This window comes from Tiliqua scincoides, chromosome 4 (assembly GCF_035046505.1).
Source record: "Tiliqua scincoides isolate rTilSci1 chromosome 4, rTilSci1.hap2, whole genome shotgun sequence".
NCBI classification, from domain to species: domain Eukaryota; kingdom Metazoa; phylum Chordata; class Lepidosauria; order Squamata; family Scincidae; genus Tiliqua; species Tiliqua scincoides.
Window position 1 is genome coordinate 174,473,362 of NC_089824.1, and position 21,490 is coordinate 174,494,851.

Here is a 21,490-nt window from a genome sequence, read left to right on the forward strand (position 1 = left end):
CAGAGACTTCTGCTTTTTCCCCAAACATGGTTGGAGCAACTACTGGCCTTGATATTGCTCTAAAAAAGGAAATGCAAATGGGGTAAGAGTGTGCCAGTGGGGTAAGAGGGGTGATACCTGCACAATATTTGGTGTTCTGCAAGCCCTGTGATGGTTTTAGTGAAAACAAGCATATTATTCACCTTCAATGTAACCCATTTCTGCTTCACTGAAGCTCTTTCTTCAGAGTCTCCAGAAGGGGATATTTCCCTTGATTGCAGAAAGTACCACGGAAGTCATCGAGAGCCACCGTCCAAACCATGCTACCTCCCAGCTTCTTTTGCTTCACGTATCTGGCCTGGATGAAAAAAAGGAAACGGCATATGTCGTATCACAGCCTCCCATGATGTTGAAAACTATCAACCGGATCTTATTGCCTGCAACTAAAGCAGGGTAACCATTGGTTCAGAGTGGTGTTTAATTTCCGCTTTTAATTGTTGATCCCTGTTAATTAATATTTATATCAATTGTCATGAACGCTTCCACCAGGCAGCTAGAAAATGTTGCATATACATAGAATCCATAGCTTGAGCTGTTTGAAAATTGTTTTATTTATTTTAGTCAGAAGTAAGCCCACAGTGTCCAGTAAGACTTAGAGGCTGTGATCTTACCGGAAACAAACACCTTTATACCCAGCACCAGAAAAAGGTGCTTCTGGTGGGGAACAGCTTTGCAACATATGGTTAACATGTTGAGATCCTGCATTGGAGCTAGCAGAAGACTGAAGACTCATTGCCTTGCAATGCTCTTCTTCAGAATAAAACTACTGAAACTACTGTTTCACTACCACGCAGATCACTTTGCCTGACAATGACAGCAGCCACCACCTGGCCATTGGAAAGGCATGACTAATTGTTGTGATTTCCCACTCTGTCAACATGTAGCGAAAATCCTACGTTTAAAACTCCCATAAGCATTGATCTCTGGTAGAGGAAGGGATGTTCCACTCCCCAGCACAGGAGTTCTCAGGCAAGATACTCCCATTTTCCCAGCCTGTAACTGGGAACTGTTATTCACACATTCTATTCAGTGCTGATACAATTGGTACAGGGATTGTTAATCTGTAACCCAGGGTACACTCATTCACATTAAAATCTGGTCCTAGATACAGAGCAGGGCTGACATGATTGAGCTCTGGCCAGGGCCCCATATTCATCAGACAGTTCACTGGGATGAGTCAACTCCTGAATCCTCAAAACTGTTGTATGTGGGAGTATACAATTTGCCATGGGGGGGAGGGGGGAGTGCAAGGCTTTGACCCAGGGCTGTCAGCAATCTAGTGCTGGCACTAGTACCAACAGCTGTACTTGGGTACAGTATAATGTGTGAATAGCCCTCTCGTAACTACATATCAAGTTCATAGTAATTCTTTCAGTAATAGGAATTTACAATCTATAGTAGCCCATAAGCAGCTAAGCTGCTAGCATGCCCACTTGTTTAGTTCTGTAGCAAATGCTTTAATTATTGCCACAAGAAGATTTTTGTAACAGCAAAGAATGTTAAACTAGTTTATATGCTTACCTTAGTTTTAACGCTTTCCACATTATCATATCCTACCCATTGATTTCCCTTGAAGGAATATGGAACTTTTTCCTTCTCAAGCATTACTGTGGTGGCACCTTCCTTCCGAAAGTCACAAATCTGAAACAAAACAAATTGGGAATTGGGTAAAATCAGGGTGAAAAAAGGTAAGCTGCACCACCTCCTGGTCCTACAACCACATTTCACTGCCCAACCCACTATCATCACCAATATATGTGCACTGTTAGAGACATGCACCTCCACAGTAGGCACCATCATGCACACATAGAGCACTCATTTGGCACATCGTGCTCTAGCTCCACTGCTGCTTTTTGTAAAGTGGCTTCACTCCCAGCATTCTCTCCACAGGGCACTGTATAGGAAGCACTCACACAGCGGCTGCAGGAGCAGGTGGGAAGCCCTCCCCATTCTTCTTTGCATGCTTGGAGAACACATGAGAAGAGCATGTGGCTGCCAGGGGGGGAATGATGGGCGGGTGTATAGTATGGGCTCCCCTAACAGATTATGGCCTGCCCCAGATTGCCTCCTAAAACAGAGGATTCAATCATCCTCAAGGCTGGGCTGGCTATGGCTAAAACTGTCAGATATTTTTGATTTGAGAAACAGTTGGGGTTGGAAGTATTTCCTCAGTTTGGAGGTTTAGGAACTAGAGCTGGGGTCGGCAACCTGCCATTCTGGAGCCGCAAGTGGCTCTTTCAGCCTTCTGCTGCGGCTCTGTGCGGGGCCAACCCGTGGGAGGGAGGGGCTCACCCCTCCCGCAACACACCTGCCCCTCACCAGCCTGAGCGCACTAGTGCAGCTCCCACGCATCCTGCGGCTGCGCCCCATAGGAGAGGGCGCGAACAGGCTGGCGGAGCAGCTCCTGCCCAAAGAGCCCGCACCGCCCGTTCCCTCCTGCCCGAGCCGCAGCACAAAAGCAAGCAATTGAGTGCAGCTGCTCAGTCCTCCTGTTCGGGTCTCCTCAAAAGTAAGTCCCATTGTGCTTGCTCCCAGGAATGGGTGCCCAGGATTACAGCCTTCAAGCTGCCCACTCAGCATTCCCCCGTCACTCACTCACTGCTCCATTTCCTTCACTTGGAAACTTGAAAGGGTTTTGGAGACCCCTGCACCAGATGGTATTCTGTATATGTTTGTATACTGTATGTGTAACATACTGTTTATGTAGCATCAAAGCATATTTCATGGTTGTGAAGTAATCACTGTTAGTAAGCCTTTTATTTTATGCAGTTTTGAACTCTTAGTTTGTTTGTTCCGGAGCACCTTTGTGAACAGTGTTAAGTAGTACTAAGTGGTCTTGTTCAGAGGTAGTATTGTGTGGAAAGGCATTTACAGAAGTACAGAAGTAAATGACAGTAAAGAATGACAGTATCCTTCACAAGCAGTTCACCTGTGCACAATCTAAAACAGTTGTTTTCCAACTGCGCGTCTGGACCTGATTTTTAGTGGGACCTAGAAGAGGGAAGTGTATTATATAACTGTGACCTATAAGAGGGGAGCGCAAACTATATATGCAGTGTATATATACTCCCCTGGGGTGAGTCCCGTTGACTCTACTGGGGCTGACTTCTGAGTAGACAGGGAGAGGAGCCACTAGCAGGCTGCACTCCTGTCCATGCATCCCTGAGATGAAGCCCCGTTGACTCTACTGGGGCTGACTTACCTTTCCCCCTGTTTTTGCACTGGTATGTATGGAGATCTGCCCCCCCCCCAAACTTCCATCTGTTGGTTCTGTGTGCAAGGGGTTTTGCAATGGTCTTGCTGTGATATCTATATAGAGATCTTCCCTCCCCCGCACTTTCTACCAGTTTTTGCACTGGTCTGTATAGGGATCTGCTCCCCCCCCACTTGTATTGGAATCAAGGAAGATCTGGTGAGGAGGTAGAGGTGGTGTCAGCAGTGGCCCCTTTAAGGGTAAGCCTGAGCATCCAGCAGAGTGTGCTGCACAGCTGCAGCCACTTGAAGGCAATAGGGCCCTCAGGGATATAAGAGCACCTGAGGCAGGAAGGGTTTGTGGGTTGTAAAAGGAGTGCAGGTTGACTTTGGAATCTGACCTGGCTTATTGACTTTGTACTTTGACTTGGATACTCTGACTGATTTGACTGACTTTGGAATTTGACCTTGGACTGTGACTTGGTTTATTGACTTTGGACTCTGCCCTGGATACTCTGACTTTGTGACTAAGGGACTGCTAGAGACACTGGAGTTTGAAGTGCAGCTGCTGTGCCCAAGACCTGCTGATGATCCAGGGTCTGCTGTAGTGGTAGGAGGCTGCTGGCAGGAGAGAGGACCTCTGCAGGTTGAACAGGGGAGCTACCCTGGAGGTGGGGTCCAGCAGGACTGCAGGGCAGAACCAGGGTCATTTGTTGGGGGAAAGGGGAGCTAATTTGCTTAAAGTGGGCATAATTCTCCAGGCAGAGAATGGCCTTGGAATCAGGCAAAACACCATAGAGGACCAGGTGTCTGAAAACACAGGACAAGAATGTATGATAAAACTAACTAAAAGCTACAAGAGGCGGCTACTTTATAAAAATGGGACCTATAAGAGCATAAAGGTAAAAAAAAAAAAACTATATATGCAGTGTTATCTTCATTTTAGGTGTCAAAAGGGTTTTGTGGCTCCTGAAGTTTTTTTTCCTCTGGAAAATGGGTCCAAATGGCTCTTTGAGTGTTTAAGGTTGCGACCCCTGAACTAGAGACTGTTGCAAAATCTGCTGCATAGTCTGTTGGGTAGTCATTTGAAACTTCCTCATGACTTGCATCAGATTGACTTGGAAATAGGTCAAGCTACTTCTTGCCTACATGGGGAAATAATGCGGTCCATACCTGAGTCAATCTCTACCCACCCAGCCTCAAAGCAATTATTTGCATGTGGGCATCATGGAGGCTTGCAAGGCTGCAAATGACAGCTCCTGGGTTGAAGAGAGGACATGTTGGTGGAAAAAAATAGGATTTTGGGGAAAGAGTGTCTTCAGTGAGGAGTAGTTGGTACTTGCCCCTCCCTGGTACTAGATCTTTTGGAGACTGAAGCCACTTTCTACCTGTCTGTGGAATTAAAAGCCATTTCTGCCCAATGTTGCATACATGCAACAGGGACCAAACGTGTACACCTGTGCGCTGGGCAAAAATGGGTTCAGAGACATCAATGTTTCCACTCAGTTCAGTGGAGAAGGATTCAGGGACTCAAGGCTTGCTCTTCTTTTTGGTGAGAATTACCAGGCTCCCAAAGGTCATTTCCTGACCTAGCCCAGTTACATTGTCTCCTACTGGGTGCTATTAGAGTTAACAGAGAGGAACAGCACACAGAAATTGTGTGATAAAGAAGATTAATCTGTTCTAAACTGGAAATAGCAACATTTATTTTGAATGCATAAGGTATGAAGCACGCTTACCTCATAATAACTCAAAAAGCCAGCCTCTCGCGTAAAAGCACCAGGTTTCCCAGGCCCTGAGGCAGGTGCATTAAGCCCAGTCTGAGAGGAAGAAAGGGTGAAGGTTCGGCCATAGGCAGGTATTCCCATGATGATTTTTTCAGCTGGTGCACCTTGGCTCTTCCAGTACTCCACAGCATCATCCTTGACAAAGTAAGGCAGTATGCAAACATTCAGTGTCAATTACTTACAGGTTTTAACATTTATTTATTATAGGTTTAACATTTGTTTGTTTACCCAAACCTTTACCTCAGCAGTCTTTAAAGTTTCCCAGGACTAAGAGCCCTGTGCATAACTAGAAAGTATTTCCATGTGGGCGAGAAGAACAAGTCCATTTTTGTTTTCAAAGGTAACCCTTTATACTATACTGAGTCCTTTACTGGGGTGGGGGGTCCCACAGCCTTTTCAAGCTATGTTTCAGGAGTGTAATGAACTGCAGTGGGAGGGATGAAGGCTGGAAGGCCCTGCTACATGTGGCAATCATAGTCACCTGTGGTAAATGGTCTACATGTAGCAGTGGCAAAGTAGACAGGATAGAGTAGGTTTTATGGTAGTAACAAGGATTGACTTCCTGATGACATTATCAGTTTATGTTCATGGGCAGGTGGTCAACCCTTTTTACTACAGGTATGGAATGCATTATAGAAATTCTGCAAAAAAAAAAAAAAAAAAAACTCATGTAATTAACTATACTGCCTTGCAAGCTAGTTTTCCAGCACTATGGGAAATGGGAACCCATCTATAATTATGTCTAAAATTATTTCTATTCTAAAACCATGCTCATTTAGGAAAAGGTCTTATTTGTTACTTGTCAAATGGTGAGATACAGTACTCTTGCAGTGCAAATCTATATGTGCACTCAGAATTCAGTCCCACTGTGTTCAATGAGACTTAGGTTGCAATCCTACACTGCACTGGAACAGGCAAACCAAGAGGCTTGCGTTGTATCCAGCGCAGGATAGGGGTCAGAATTGGCTCAGCCAGAGGCAAGGGGAAACTTTCCCCTTACCCTTGGGTAAGTCTCCCTGGTCCCAATGGGTCTCCTCAGTCTCCTTCTCAGGAGGAGGTGCAAGTTTGAGGAGAGTGGAGCAGCTTCAAGCCACTCCAACCTCCCCAGGAAAGGGGGATGGAATCCAGCATAACTGCTGGATCCCAGCCCCTCCCCCAGCTCCCCATCCACTCGGCCCCCGGACCGCCCAGCCTCCCCCCACACAAGAACGCCTCCTCCCCACCCACCCCAGATTCTTGCGTCAGCCCAACTGGGCCAGCACAAGGCTTGATGCTTCCATCAGCATGGAGGCTGAAATCACCAGACTTGCCAACTCCTGAGGAGGCACAAACATGCCTTACAGCATGTTTGCGACCCTCCTGGGCCAGCGCGAGGGACTTGTGCCAGCCCATGTGCAGCTCAGGATTGCGCTGTTACTCCGATATAGGATTTCAGACTTAGACCTCTTGTTCATCCCACTGGGCCATGTGCAGATGGATTTGTACACTTCAAACTTTGGAACTTACCACTGTCCTAAACAAGGTCCTTATAACTTATAAGTCACAAAATACTATTCCTCCCAAACTTTTCACATGCTCCAAATGATTTATTCTCTCACTAATCAATGTTTTGTCTGTTCTGTCATTGTACCACACAATCAATATATAGTTATCATTTCTGTGGTTAATCATACTTTAATGTACCCCATCTTCTTACTGCTTGAACAACTGATCTGTTTAGCTCAAAAGTTTGTAAGTTCTAACCAACAGTTATTTATCTTCAGCTATATGGTTGGTCTGCACTTTTCAGCCATTGGAGGAGGGTATATTGGGTACAGCCTTGGAAGGAAGGTTGTTCTTGCCCAGATTCACAGTGACAGACTTTGCTTGGGCTGGGCCAATTAGGGGTGGTAGAACAACACTTTATAAAGGTGGCATTGCTTACTATCTGCCCTCTTTTTGTAAGCTTGGCACCCACCAAGACTGAGACTAGAGGTTGAGTGGGATTTTTTTTTTTTACTGCCACTTTGACTGGCTCCATTAGTGGCTGTTTTTTTCCTACTCCATACTGACAACTGGTTTTGATGATGTACTAGTGAGAGGTACTGTACTTTAATTATTGTAGCACCCAGTCACCTGGCAGATGAGTGACTTGGCCAAAGTCTGCAGAAAGCTTCAATGTTGAGAAGGGACTTGAACCTACCTCTTCCTGGTTCAAGTTCAACATTCTAACCACTATATCACAGTGATTGGCACAACAGCTGGAAGCATCTAGCTTCCTATGCTAAGAACCAGACATTTCATCATTCATAAAAGTGCTGTAATGAGTAGTTATAGAAAACTATAGAAACTGGAAAAGATAATATTTAGGAACACCTTAAACTGTCCTGGAATTCCTTCTGCCCTGAAGCTTGTGTAAGGTCTTGTGTAAATTGCTTAGAGCAATTAGGAATTGTCAAGAAGTTTAGGCGACGAGGAAATATTTTTTCACTTTAATGAAAGAAGCAAAGAAAGAAGGAAATTTTTCCAGCTAAAGAATGTTCTTTACTGGACACTGTAACCAGCTCCAATGGACTCTTGCTGAATTGTTTTCTAAATGCAAGGCAGAATGCAGGAGTACAAAGATGATCAAGGTAGGCTGCCAATTGCAGGCTGGCTCTGTATCTTGGGGCGCTTTCAGTAATCTCAATTTAACCAAGGGACTATGGTCCCAATCCTATCCAACTTTCCAGTGCTAATACAGCTGCAAAGTAGCCCTGAGATAAAGACAAGCATTTTCCCTTACTTTGAGGAGGCCTCCAGGATTGCCCTCGCCCCCAGGATGCAGTGCATACCTCATTGGCATGGTTGCATCTATGCTGGAAAACTGGATAGGATTGAGCCCTAACAGCCCAGTCTTATCTATGGCAGCTCTGCCAAAACAGCTACCACTGCATCTAGCAGCACTAATGAGACTGCTCAAGGTATCCTTATGGGAAGGAGACTTTCATCCCCTTCCCCCAGGGAAAGCACCAGAACCAGCAGTGGGGCTTCTCAAGTCAGTGATGGCTATTTTGAAGACTTGAGAGCCTCCATGTTGGGCTTTTCAGAATACAGATAATAGGATATGGTGGAGCAGAATTCCTCCCCCGCTCTGCCCCACCCTCCCCTGCCCCATTCCACCCACTCCCTGCCTCCCCCCCCACCCTGAAAATACTGCTGGCAGGCTCTGCAGGAGTGCTGGCTGGCCCTCCACATGGCACTGAGACTCAGTGCCAGTGGCCCCTCCTCTCCAGTTGCCACATACATGCCCTATGGCACATTTGCAACACCCAATGTCAGCTCTAATGGAGTTTAGAATTGGGCCCAAAGTTGCCAAGAAATTATTTCACTAAAGTATTTATCAATTACAGCTTTTAGCAAAAGTAGCTCACAAAGAGGTCTACAGAGCAAAATAAAATCATTGAATAAAATAAATCACCACATACAGTGTCAGGGAAAAGAGGGCTGTTTTCACCGGTGACCCGTTCCCAAGATCCATGGAAATCATATGACATGAGGTTGATGAAATCCAGATACCTGGAAAGAGAGAGGAAAACATTTCTTTACTTTTCCCTTAGTACACTACATGGCTACGCAGTACAATGTGGATTTGTCAACTAAAAACAGGTAGTTGGGGACCTTGGGGCACAGCCAGGCCCCTAAGGTGCCCCCAACTCATTCCCTGATGGTGCTCATTCCCTCATGGTGCCTTGGACACTATTGCTTCCATCAGTACTGTGGGTTCATAGTTCAGCCAACTGAGATGAACCATTTGATGGAGTGGGCCGTCAGTCAATGTCCTCTGATATCTTTCCTGTGTTTATGGTCTAAACCAGGGGTGGGCAAACTTTCAACTTTAGGGATCCTGAACCTTTAACAATTGTGTAGGACAGAGAATTTCAGCAGGTGCAACATGTCATATGTGAGATGAAGCTGCACCTGCTGAAATTCCCTCTTCTATACAATTGTTAAAGGTCCAGGTTCCCTAAAGCTGAAAGTTTGCCCACGCCTGGTCTAAACCACTGGTTCCCAACCTTAAACTAACTTGAAAGCAAGTATGTTTGATTAAGTTGTTTGGAAGTCACCATGTCCTGAGTAGCTTGCAGAAAAAAATGTAAAATCTTGGAAGAAAAATCAGGTTTCTCTAAGAAAACAGAAGTGCCTCTTGGAGGCCTTCTGAGGCATGGGGAGGCCTTCTGAGGCATGGGGAGGCCACTTGCAGCCTATGCATTAAAATTCCTCTGGCCGAGAGCAGAAAGCTTTCTATTTGCATGCAGAGGTCCTCTGTGCCCCCCCCCCCCCGATATCAGTAGTCAGTATCCACAAGGGTCTGGGAACAGATCCCTCATGGATACCGAGGTCCAACCTGTACTTTGAGACAATGTCTCTGAACCCACTTACTGCGAGATCTTGCTGATTTCATAGGCATTTTCAGCAGTTTGCTTCGCAGCTGATACAGCAGCAGTGAGTAACAGTTTGGCCTTTCTTGTCCTCTGGGCTTCTGCTTGAAATTCTTTGTTCATTTCCTAAGTCAAATAGTTCAGCAGACAACAGTGAAGTTAGCTTTGCTTTGCACATCTTTCACTTAGGGGAATCCAATTACAGCTGTGCAGAAGAGGTACCCTACAGAAGAACACTTGGACAGTCAACCAGTTTTGCTCCCAGAGTCGTTGAAAAGTCAAGATTGTGCTTCCTTATTCATTTTTTTCAAGGGGATGTTAATACATTACTTCTGCAGATGCCAATGGATTTGGTCACAGGCCCAGTAGGTCCTGCAAGCAGCCTCCAGGGGCTCCCAAGAAGCATCATGGTGACCATTGCGGAAGACATGATGGGTTGTGACACAAAAAATTTTGGGTACTGCTGCATTAGGCAATGGGTAAGAACACAAAATTTAAAATAACTGAAAAAGATTTGATAATACAAATTTTAAAAAACTATGTTTTTCCTTGATCAGCACCTTTGAATTTTTAAGAAACATTAAAAATTCAACCTGAACAATTTTTGTGTTATGCAGGGTTATCTGTACCCAGGGCTTTCCTGTTAGCTCATGATGTGATTTGGGAAAATCTATCTAGTAGCCTCTTCTTCCACACTGACTCAAAGACCATGCTAATAGGCAATTTAATCATATGCGTCTAGAACCTACCCCATTTGGAATCACTGATCTAGCATTCTGTTTGTACAATCACTTTGCTCCAATACCAAAGATAAAGACTCAGGAATTTGCTTGTGACTGGTCAGAATCTTTGTATATGGTTGCAGTCTTTATGCCTTTTACCAGGTGTGCTAGGCGTATCTGAGTCCACCAAAATAGTAGTCTTAGTGCTGGAACAAAACTTTGCAACCAGAGATATAAGATCATGGCTTACATTCTGTATTCATGTACTAGATTTTACTGTACCTGAAGCAAGGAAGTGAAGCGTGTTTTATCCACTGCAGGGCTCCCCCTAGATCCTGGGAATTCCCAGTCTATGTCTAGGCCATCAAAACCATATTTTGGCAGGAATGTCATCACAGATTGAATAAATATCTTGCGATTCTCAGGAGTAGACACCATCGCAGAGAACCTAGCATGAATGGAAGGAATATATCAACAATGGTTGCTTTGATTAATGCTTTGGGACCACTTAAAATATCAGAGTTCACTGACAACAGAATCTACTGTACGTCTACTGAGAAGTAAACCCCACTGAGTTCAATGGAACTTTCTCCCAAGCAGGTGTGTTTAGGATTGCAAACTGACTGCCCAATCCTATCCCCCATCACTGATGCCAATGCAGCCACACTGATTGAGTGAATGCTGCATCCAATTTTGGAGGGAAGGGGGATAAGGAAGCCTGCCAGAGGTAAGTAAAATATTCTTACTTATGTCTGCAGAGGCCTTTTGGTGGCTTATAATAATAATAATAATAAACTTTATTTATATCCCACCCTTCAACCTATGCCAGCTATGTAGCTGGTGTAAGTCAAGACAAAAAGAGGGGGTGTGTGCCAAAAAATGGTGGGTATATCACAAAAGGAATAATGGAACTAATTTTATATTTTCTTTTTTGTAATTAACAATCCCACATTTACTTATTTATAGTATTTCTATCCCAACTTTCTCCCTGAAGGGACCCAAGGTGGCATACAACAATAATTAGAAATACAAAACCATAAAAGCAGAATTAAAACACAAATTAAAACATTAAAACCTGTCACAATTAATAGGATCTTATAAACAGCAATCAGATGTCCATACAATAAAAAGAGCAACAGCAGCAATTTTATAAAAGTCCCAAGCCTGCACAAAACCAGATGTTAAAAAGGTGTTTAAAAAGATGTTAAAAAGGCCAAGAACTCAGAAGGCTTGTCTAAAACGAAATGTCTTCAGGCCTCGCCAAAAAGTTTCCAGGGAGGCAGCAGTTCATGAATCAAGGGGGAGAGAGTTCCATAATGTTGGGGCCACTACTGAGAAGGCCCTATTTCTTGCCGCCGCCCCATGCACCTCCCTGAGTGGCAGCACTCCTAAGAGGGCCTTCTCTGATGACCTAAGGGGACAAGCTGGATTGTATGAAAGTAGGCAGTTTCTCAGATATCTTGGCTCAGAGCTGTATATGACTTTAAATGATAACACATGTTACTTTTAATTTTAATTTTAAGTTTTATACTTGTGACCTTTCAGTATAGCGCAAAAAAAAAGAGTAATTAAATGGAACTGATTATCTTAAAACACATTTGGGTATTTCCCTCGCTTATTTTAGCATTTTTGCATTTTCATATTTTGGTACGTATGTACATAAAACATGAATGAATAAAACCTTGGGGGTGTGTGGGATTTAAAATAACACAGCAAACTGTATTGTTCAGGATTATAATGGCAGCTTGTCAATTGCACAAAAAAAGTGAGAGAGGTTATATCTTGTCTATTCATGATCAAGTTCTTCATTTAGAACCCTCCATACCCATGTCTTACTTTTCAGTACCAAAATTCCATCCACCAACTGCCAAAAGGGTCTTCAATCTTGGATTCCTAGTTGGGAAGTAGAAAAACAGTATTGAGTAGACAATTTTCTGATCATGCCCAGTTGAACTTGCAAATACATCTTTCTATTCTAGTCACTTGCCCTGGATCTAGTGCAGTATCCTACACTCCCAGTAGAAGCAGGTTATGTGCACATAACCGCATCTGGATGGGAAACTGCATGTATAAAGTCTGCATATACTGTTCCCTTTCCAACCAAGTGGTTGGAGGTGGCACATGGAACCCTTTCCAAAAGATTATCATTCCACCACTCAATTGTTCATGAAGTGGAGTGAGAGAAGGGGAGAGTGCTTCCTGTGTTTGCTTCCATTTGGTGTTGTGTGGGGAGGTGTCTATGGGTGCAATCCTAACCCCTTATGTCAGTGCTTTCTAGTACTGGCGTAGCGGTGCCAATGGGATGTGTGCTGCATCCTGCAGTTGGGTGTCACTCACAGAGGCCTCCTCAAAGTAAGGGAATGTTTGTTCTCTTACCTCAGAGCTGCATTGCCCTTATGTCAGTGCTTTCCAGCACTGACATAAGGAGTTAGAATTGCGCCCTATGCCTCTGGAATGATTCCCTGACTTGAATCACCCTCTGAAGCTGCTACTTATTGCACTAAATCACCTCCCTTCAGACCACAGCTCCAAGCCAGGTCCCTCTGTAGCTGATTTTTTGGCAGGGGGGGTGGAATTTGCAGAGTTCTAGCTATAACAGTCTGTATAATGTGTAGATTAGGCAAGAAGTCCTTGAGAACCATTTTCCATTTTACTGCTGGGGAGCAGAAATGAACGAATGATGAAACAAGATGCTGATACATGGATGCTGCCACCTTGTAATGGGCTTTGCTTGACATGGGAAATTCCTATTCACGGTCTCTCATGTCTTTGGCCCATTTAGCTTAGTGCTGTCTCCAGAGTTCCAGACAGGTGTCTCTTCCTGCCCTAAGGGAAGATGCCATAGACTTAATTGGACACTTTCTGCATAAGGCCTCAACTCTGCTATTGAGCTTCAGCCCCACCCACCCCATGGACCGCACTGCCCCCTCCATTCAAATCTGATTAGCAATATGCCATTACGTCCATTTCCCTATTATAGGAAAAGGGGGAGTGGTCATGTGTTGTGAGATTCCACTTCCATGGAAGTCCCTGCAAGTCTTCTTTCCTTCTAAGCCCTCCCCATACCTTTGTTTGAGATCATTGAAAGCTCTGTAGAGTTGTTCATCATTCCACTCCACTGTTGTAATTTTGTTTCCGTTCATTCCCGCAAAGGCATAAATGAGATGTGTGCATAGCTGGGGATCAATGTTCTGAGGGAGGAACTTCCCGTTACCTGGTCTGTACTGAGACCAGTTGGAAAAGTAGCAAATCAGATTGAAGGCAGAGCCTGTGGAAATGAAACCACATGTGAAAGGCATCCTGGATTGTTGACTCAATACTTATCCTATCCTGCGATGATAGCCCCTTAGATCACTTGAGTCATGGGTTTGTTTATGTGACCAAAAGGCTAACTTGAAACAGAAATTCGTTTTGGCCCAGGGCATAGTCTGCGGGTACATGATGCAGCAACCTTGCTGAAGCTAAGGGACCAATCCAATACTGACCTAGCACCAGAGCTGGGTAACATGAATGTGCTATAAAGCGCGTTTATGGTACCTGGAAAGTAGGGAGCACTGGCACCGGGCCCATGCCAGTCAGGTGCTGGGCCCAGTGCTGGCAGAAGGAGGATGGCCGCGTACTGCTGCCAGGGGTAAGTGAGACTGCTGGGCAGCGGGGACGGGGCAGGGCAGGGCAGGTATCAGGACTCAAAATAGCTGGTGCAGACGCAAGAAGACTCATTGGTGGGGACAAAAGTCCCCTTCCCCCAGGAGACTCCCAACAGCTTCCTGGCGCCCACTGGATACAGTGGTAGGTGCTTTGGCGCCTCTACTTCAGAAGGTGCTGGGAAGCATAGAATCTGGCTGTCTATCTGGTGCAAGTCAGCTTCATTCTGATGTGCCTCCTTCCCCAACATTTGTGCCTTCATCCAAAGCACTGGGAAAACTTGCCCTCCCCCACAAGTGCTGGGTAGAGGGGCAGTATTCTGGGTACTCCCCTTTCTGCACCTTGTGTTCCACCATGGAAGAAAGGCAAATATAAATGCTTAGTGCAGATGCACTATAAATAAACTAAAGCAATATAAATGCTTAGAGCTTAGTGCAGATGAGGAATGGAGAGATTTGGGTTCAGACGCTCATGGAACTCACTGGGTGATCCTGGGTTAGTCACTCTCTCTCAGCCTAACCCACCTCACAGGGTTGCTGCAAGGATAAAATGGGGTGGCATGTAAGTCACCCTGAACTCCTTGGAGGAACAAATATAATAAAATAAAGCAAAGGAAAGCCTGCAGTCTTCTTTTCAGCATTTGGTCAGACTATACATTACAACAGTTCTATGTGCTCAGTAAAGTTCCACAAAGTTTTTGTAATTTTTAACATTTTAATTTTAATCATTTTAATAAATTTAATTTTTTGAAATACCTTCAGGGGACACTTGAAACTGGTCAAAATTGTGGTGGGGATGGGGGGGGGATTATTACTTTGTCCTTGCCATGGTTGTGATTGTGATCAAGCTCCCTACCTGCTATTTTCAAGAGAAAAGAAGCTTCAGCTGAAAATCAGTGGAAGTGTTCCTCTCTTTAAAATAGCATGAGGCTGCAGCAGGAGCAAAATAGTAACCCCCTCATGCGTACGATGGGTTTAACAGTTTCATGTGCTCCCTCCGTATGATATTTAAAAACATAAAATTAAAAAAGTCAAGTCAAAACAAAGAACAGATGTAATGCATAGTTTGGCCCTTGGTTACTGAACTGCTCACTTAGAATTGTTGATAGTCCCCTGATTGAAGTTAGTTCTGGTATGGTTTTACAACCCATAAAGGTAGCCCCCAACTTTCATCCTAGTTCTATTCTGGATACTTGTCTGGAAGTTGGAATCAACAAATGTTGGAACACCACAAGGCCAGAGAGATTGCACTTCTGCAAAAATGATGAGGGGCTATCCAGCTGGCTCTTGCACTTATATCAAAGTGCACTTTGTATGAGAGATCTAGCCTGAACAGACTGCACCTGCATGAAAGTGCTGACATGGCTGTCTGTGAATCAAATGTCAGTAAGTTGGGAACTACATGTACTTGTAGGAAAATTGTGATTAAAACAGATGAAGTGCAAAGTTGCTCGTAGTGTTAGAATTCAGATTCAAGTCCAACACATGGAAATTGTAAACCTTGAAGGTGGTCCTACTGCTGTGACTGTGTAGAAGTGTGACCCCAAGCCTATGCCTGTCTACTCAGAAGTAAGTCCCATTATAATCAATGAATTTTACTCCCAGAGCAGTATGGCTACGATTGCAGCCTTTGTAAAGTTCTCAGTATGTTATACAGGTTGAGACTCATTATTCGTGTGGGTTCCGTTCCAAGCACTCAAGTGGATGGCAAAAAAACTCACTATAGCAAATCAATTTAAAAACAGCCTTGCTGACCTTAGTGATGTAAGATAAGAGTCATTAAGAAGACAATCCATCAATCAGTCGTCCTCCAAGTGCTTACAAAGGCACTTCACTCAGCCCGTCCCTTCACCAATGCAAAGTGATCACCTTTCTTTCAGTGCTCAGGGGGAAGGGAGGGGTTGCCTGGAGAGAGAAGGATTGATGGATTGTCAGCCAGTTGCTCGCTCGTTCGTTCATGCGTGCTCTCTCTCTCTCATTATTGTTAAAGGACTGTTCAGTTTTTTAAACTGATTTTAAAGGGATGCATTTTTCCCCTTCTCCAGGGATCAGCACATTCCTTCTCAATTGCAGTGGCCATTCGTGCTGAGTCAAATCCGTGTATAAAAAAATCAGTGTATAAATAGGCTGGACCCGTATTCACTTGGAAGTACAGCTGCCACCTTCATACTGAATCATCTGCCATTTTTAACTGCTCTGTTTTTAAGAGGCACTGCACTGACTCACTCTAGCTGCCAGTCTTTGTTCCACTTCTGCTGCTAATTCAAAGGCCATGGCCACCACAGCGAGTTGCTCTAAGCCAAGAAATGTCTTCAGGAAGCCCAACAAACATGATGATCCTCCTTATCCTCCTTCCCACCCCCCCCTGCTTTAGATTAAGAAATGGGGGCTGATGAAATGGTTACTTACTGCAGTGAAGAAACAGCAAGATGGTTAAAACTAGAACAAAACAAAATTAGCAGATGAGTTAGATGGAAGTACATGGATTCTTTGGTATCTTCTATTTCACTGATTTTATTATGCAAATATTATTATTAGGAATATTTATATACTGCTTTTCAATGAAAATGTTCACAAAACATTTTACGGACAAAATCTGCTTATCCCTCCAAGGGGTTCCTAGATTTTTTTGCAAGAGTCAACACATCTGGAAACCTATGGGGCGGGAGGGGAAAAGACAATTGGGGACAATTTATAGTGGAAAAATTAAAGCAAAGGGCACCTTTGAGGCCCCGTAGCAGCTTCTGGGGTGGTTGGCAGGAAAACGGCATGGCAGTAAAGGATTAAATACATTCCTTCCTTCACACTATGGTCCCAGGCAGAATCAAAATTGAAAATAAACGCTTAAATTTGACAGCAACACACTTAACATCTTAAGCAAAGTTTGGACAAAGCTAAGATGATGGGGGGTGGGGGTGGGGGGGTGCAGCCTCCTTTTCCAACAGAAGAGAATTTGCCAGGCAGCACTGCCAGTTCTGTGCTTCTGTTCTGCAACAGGAATTGTTGTATAGAGTCATGGACATATACACATTCATGGGAGGAGAGAATATCAAGAGATTCTTTTCTTATCCCTGCATTGCATTCGCCCAAATTTCCTTCCCTACGCAGCTACGCAAAGTGCAAAGAACCTCTTTGCCTTTGTATCTGTTGACCTCAGCCTTTTCTAATACCCCACATCTGTCTGATGGGGCAGAGAAATTGACATAATAATTTTGCTTGAATCCTTTTTCAAGCGGTGGCTTTTAATTTTGGAAATACAATAGTTCATCAGGTTGGTTCCTGCCAGCCAGAGAGGGAGTATACACATAATATACAGAAGCATATCGAAATGAATGAAATCCAGCAGAGCAATTCAGCAACATATGCAACATGTTCCTGAATCTGAACATACCTGACCCAAGGAATGCTTGACCCATGGTGAGCACAGATGCTGCAGGTCCTCTTGTTTCAAAGACAGCAGATGTGTCCCACAAATGTGCCCTGTCTTATTTATCCTGGTGCCTTTGTCAGTTTGTGTGTTCACGCCCACATAGAGTGTGTGAGGAAATTGCATTTTCCATCCCTCTATGAGTAAGGTGTGGTGCAACAGAGGTGCTGATCACAATGACATGAATAGCTTCTGTACCATCTGTCTTGGTTGGCTCTGTCACATGCAGGCAAGACTTGGATACCCCAAACCACAAGGTCAGGGAAGAAAAGGAGGAATATGTCTGAGAAGCAAAGAAACAGAGGCTAGAAATGAGTGACTGGGAAAAAGCAAGGCTTTGGGAAAGATATAAATCAGCAGACACTCAGAGCCAGCTTAGTCGACGCTGTGGCCCACCATTTGCTGCATTTACTCTTCCTCTCCGATCCCTTGTCCTTTTCCAATCTAGGGAGTGGGAGAAGCAAAAGCTGGCACTTCACCAGGTAAGGAGGGCATGCCACCTCAAGTGTCAGGAGATCTTGGGCCAGCCTTGCCACAGCTCCGATCTCTGACCTAACCTCAGTGCATAGACTCTAGCAGGTAGCCCAATCCAAATTCCCTGCTGATGGAATGCGTGTTCTGCCAACAGAGCCAGCAAGATCGAGGCAGAAGTGCTTGGATTCTACCGTAAGTTGTACAATGTTGTTGTGCACTCCAGAACCTCCAGCCAGCACTGTGAGTCCATCAGCATAATCACTGCAGCTGCAGACCAGAGGCCAGGCCACCATCAGTTCACTTACCCTGAAGAGATCTCTCCAACTACCCCTCCCACCATAGGATTAAGTACCTCCTTGGCACAGCTGCATCAGAGGAGGGATTTATTTGGCTTGGGCTGTTAGTGACTTAAGGCACAATCCTATACTTGCCTAACACTGGCAGAGTGCATGCTCCGCCAGCCTATATGATGGTAAATGTGTTGTAAAGCATCTTGCAGTAGCATAGGACTTTGTAGTGTCTGTGAAGAAGCATGCACTGCCCTGCCAGTGCTGGAGAATGTAAATCCCAAGCTGGGTGGTGGCAGGGGGAGGACAGAACAGTGTGTGGAAGGGGTGTAACAGGGCAGGGGAGGACAGAGAGGGTGGGCAGATCGGGTCCGAGAGGGGGCAGGATTGGCAGCAGTGGCTACCGCCATATCCTATCCCCCTTCTCAGGCCTGATTTCCCAAGATGGGGCTTCTCAGACTTGCGCCAGTGATTGCTAGCACAGGCCTCATTAGCCCCATCCCTGAGTAGCCCTCAAGGAGTAGCCCTCAAGTCATCCAGCAGCCTCTCTTCATGTGCTGGATACAGCAGAGGCCATTCCAGCACCACGGCATTTCAGCCCAGAAAGTTAGTTAAGATTGGGCTGTTAGCTGTTAGTTGTCAGAGCCCAATCCTATCATTCCCCCCTACCTTCCAGTGAGGAGGGGACAGATTGGGAGGCTTTGGAGGGGAAAGGGGAACTAGTTCTCCTTACATCTTTGTAAGCCTCCCGCTCCACAATGGGTCTCCTTAGGCCTGTGCCAGCTCTTTAGCTGTCCCATGGAGCTGCACCATGGAGGGGCTCAGTTATGGATTTTGCCCCAGGGGCTCTAACAATCTGGCACTGGTACTGAGTACGTCTAGGATGGAAGTGATGTGGAGAAGTCGGTGGCCACCTTAAAAGACCTGAGGCCCTGTGGCATGGAGAAGCAGATCTTCTAGACCAGCCATTTTCAACCTTTTTCAGCTCACAGCACACCGACAAGGCACTGAAATGGTCAAGGCACACTACCAGTTTTTTACTTACATTAAATCACTACATTACAATTAATTGCTAATATAATTAGTACAATTATATTATTACATGACAAAGAAACTCACAGGAAGCTTGGAGAGGAAAGGATATGTGATTGTGAAAAGGATGAAAAATGTTATTAAAGTGTTATGCAAGAAAGTGCTGGCAAAGAGAGGTCAGATTGAGCACATAGGAGAGCTGTGGGGTGAGGGGCAATGAAGAGACATGAGTGAAACAACGACAGGATTCAGCTGGAGTGGGGGAAAGAGAGAACTTGAAGCAAGTGATTCTTTGGAAGGTGCGGAGGAGTGAAGAGAGGTGCTGGCTGCAATTATGAGATTTGGAGGGCAAGTGCGTGTGGGAGGGAGTGGGGTTGGGAGATGTGCCAATTGCCTGCTCCTGTATTTAAGAAAAAAAAAGTGTGACCAAAAGCCCAATCCTAGGCATGTCTGCTCAGAAGTAAGCTCCATTATAGTCAATGGAGCTTACTCCCAGGTAAGTATGGAGAGGATTGGGGCCCAATGCCCTTCCCCTAAAAGGCAAAAGGCAATGCAGGGAGGGTCGCTTTCGGGAGTTGTAGGTAGTGGTGTCGCTAGGGGGTGCAGGCCGCACCGGGTGACGTGCTAAAATCGCGGGGTTTAGGAGTAATCATATTATATACCATTGGATGCAGAATTCTGAGCGGAATGCAATGCAAAAAACCAGAGTGAAATATCTCCTTTCTATCAAAGGTTATGGCCAAAAAACCGGAGAACAAAAAATGCATAAAGCACTATGGAAATTGAAAGTGAGCCATATTGTGCCTTTACTTGTGAATAGGCAAACGTGCCTTAGTCCGTCAGAAAGGGCAGGCTGAGAGGAATCCAATAACACCAGAATGGTCCTGATCCAATGAATGCAGCTCCCAAAAACACCTGAGAAGGAAGTCCCTCCCTCCAAGCAGACGAATGTATTGAGCCCTACGGAAAGCGAAACTAAGCCTCTCAGTAGAGTTTACTCATGAGTAAGCAAACATGCCTTGGCTGGTGTGGAAGATCAGGTGAAGGAGAGTGCAAGGCTACCATAGTGGTCCTGATCCTTTGCACCTGCAGCTAAGCAAGTGCTTCAGCCTTCCCCCCCCCCCCCCCCACTAAAAAGGATCAGAGGCTTCAGCTGATAAGGTGAACTTTTTTGAGACTTGTAAGGCCAGGTGGATCCTGACAGTGATCAGGTTTAAACAGAAGTTCTTAAATTGAACTGGGCACTGGGTAGGACTGAACACCTTACTGATTTTGGAGGGGGCTGTTATTGCAGGCAGGCTACAGAGATAATTCACTTGGTAGACCAGGGCTGGACCAGCATTTTAATTTGCCTGAAGATGTCACTTCCACCATGGCATCACTTCTGGTGAGTCTTGGGACAGATTGTCATTCTAAAAAGTGGGTCCCAGTGCTAAAAGTTTGAAGATTGCTGCAATAAGGTGTTAGTAAGTTGATACCCAGGGTGTGTGTGTGTGACACCACTAGTGATCAAAATCACTAAAATCACAGTTTGGAGGAATAATACCAGCATGTTATATATCAATCAATGCATAATTTCATGCAGAATGTGTTCTATCTTTGTTCTATCGAATGGTACAGCCAAAAAACCAGTGGGGGCGGAGTGATGGTACATCACCACGCCCACCACCTGGGGTATTGCCCTGCCCATTGCATGGGGGGTGACGTGCTGGCATCCTGCACCAGGTGATGCAAACTCTAGTGGCGCCACTGGTTGTAGGCAAACTGTGGGAAGGAAAAGGGGCTATCCAGGACCCTTTGAGCCAGCCAGTTCTTAGGCTGGTGGCCTCAGCAGACTCACTCGCTTCATACCTGCTTGCCTGCTCCTGACTCCCTCATACTCACTCACTCCACCCTCCTCCAAGCTTCTCTGGTCGCCCAATCAGCACGCAGAGGAGGCAAGGACTTAATACCCAATCCTAGGCATGTCTACTCAGAAGTAAGTCCCATAATAGTCAATGGGGCTTACTCCCAGATAAATCAGGATTGGGTTGCAGCCTTCGTCTCCCTCAGGAGCAGGAGCAAAGCAGCTGCGACCAGCCCCTTCGCTGGCTGGCTGCCTGCTCCTTTTCCTTCTGCTGCATGTAAGGCTCAAAGCAGCCGCTTCCCCTGCGTGTGTGGCTGCCTGTCTGCTCTGATCTCGTGGCACACCTGAGGCAGCCTCGTGGCACACTAGTGTAACGTGGCACAGTGGTTGAAAAACGCTGTTCTACACGTAGAGGCTGGCACTTGTGACCCTTTTTAACAGTGTAACATCAGCATGGACAGATTTTTCTTGGCAATATGGGCATGGCAAAGGAGACTCACAATTGCTCTGACTTATCATGTGATCACATCCTGGAACCCACATCTCCGCTAAACCCAGTTTTGGAGAGTGATCTTGGCAATGGTGGGTTGTGATCTCAGCTGCTGGAGCAGCTGCAAGTCTTCTTCAGGCTCACTCAATT

The 21,490-nt window shown here is 45.3% G+C and overlaps 1 protein-coding gene across 1 annotated transcript; it reads right to left on the reverse strand.

The window, feature by feature from the left end:
- Positions 1–205: 205 nt before the first annotated feature.
- Positions 206–17,200, reverse strand: LOC136648540 (acidic mammalian chitinase-like). The gene is made up of 10 exons (XM_066624656.1): positions 17,176–17,200; positions 13,207–13,408; positions 11,977–12,033; positions 10,423–10,588; positions 9,420–9,544; positions 8,465–8,555; positions 7,305–7,315; positions 4,971–5,175; positions 1,561–1,680; positions 206–337 (listed from the first exon to the last, which is right to left on the reverse strand). The coding sequence occupies exons 1-10, from the start codon at positions 17,198–17,200 to the stop codon at positions 206–208; spliced, it is 1,134 nt and encodes a 377-aa protein (XP_066480753.1).
- Positions 17,201–21,490: the final 4,290 nt, after the last annotated feature.

Bases quoted from the DNA above. Each gene is read 5' to 3' on its own strand.
- LOC136648540 (XM_066624656.1), bottom strand. From the start codon at position 17,200: ATGGGTCAAGCATTCCTTGGGTCAG. The intron at 13,409-17,175 runs GTATGTTCAGAT...TCATTTCCACAG, and splicing joins TCAAGCATTCCTTGGGTCAG to GCTCTGCCTTCAATCTGATT. The intron at 9,545-10,422 runs GTACAGTAAAAT...TATTTGACTTAG, and splicing joins GCTTCACTTCCTTGCTTCAG to GAAATGAACAAAGAATTTCA.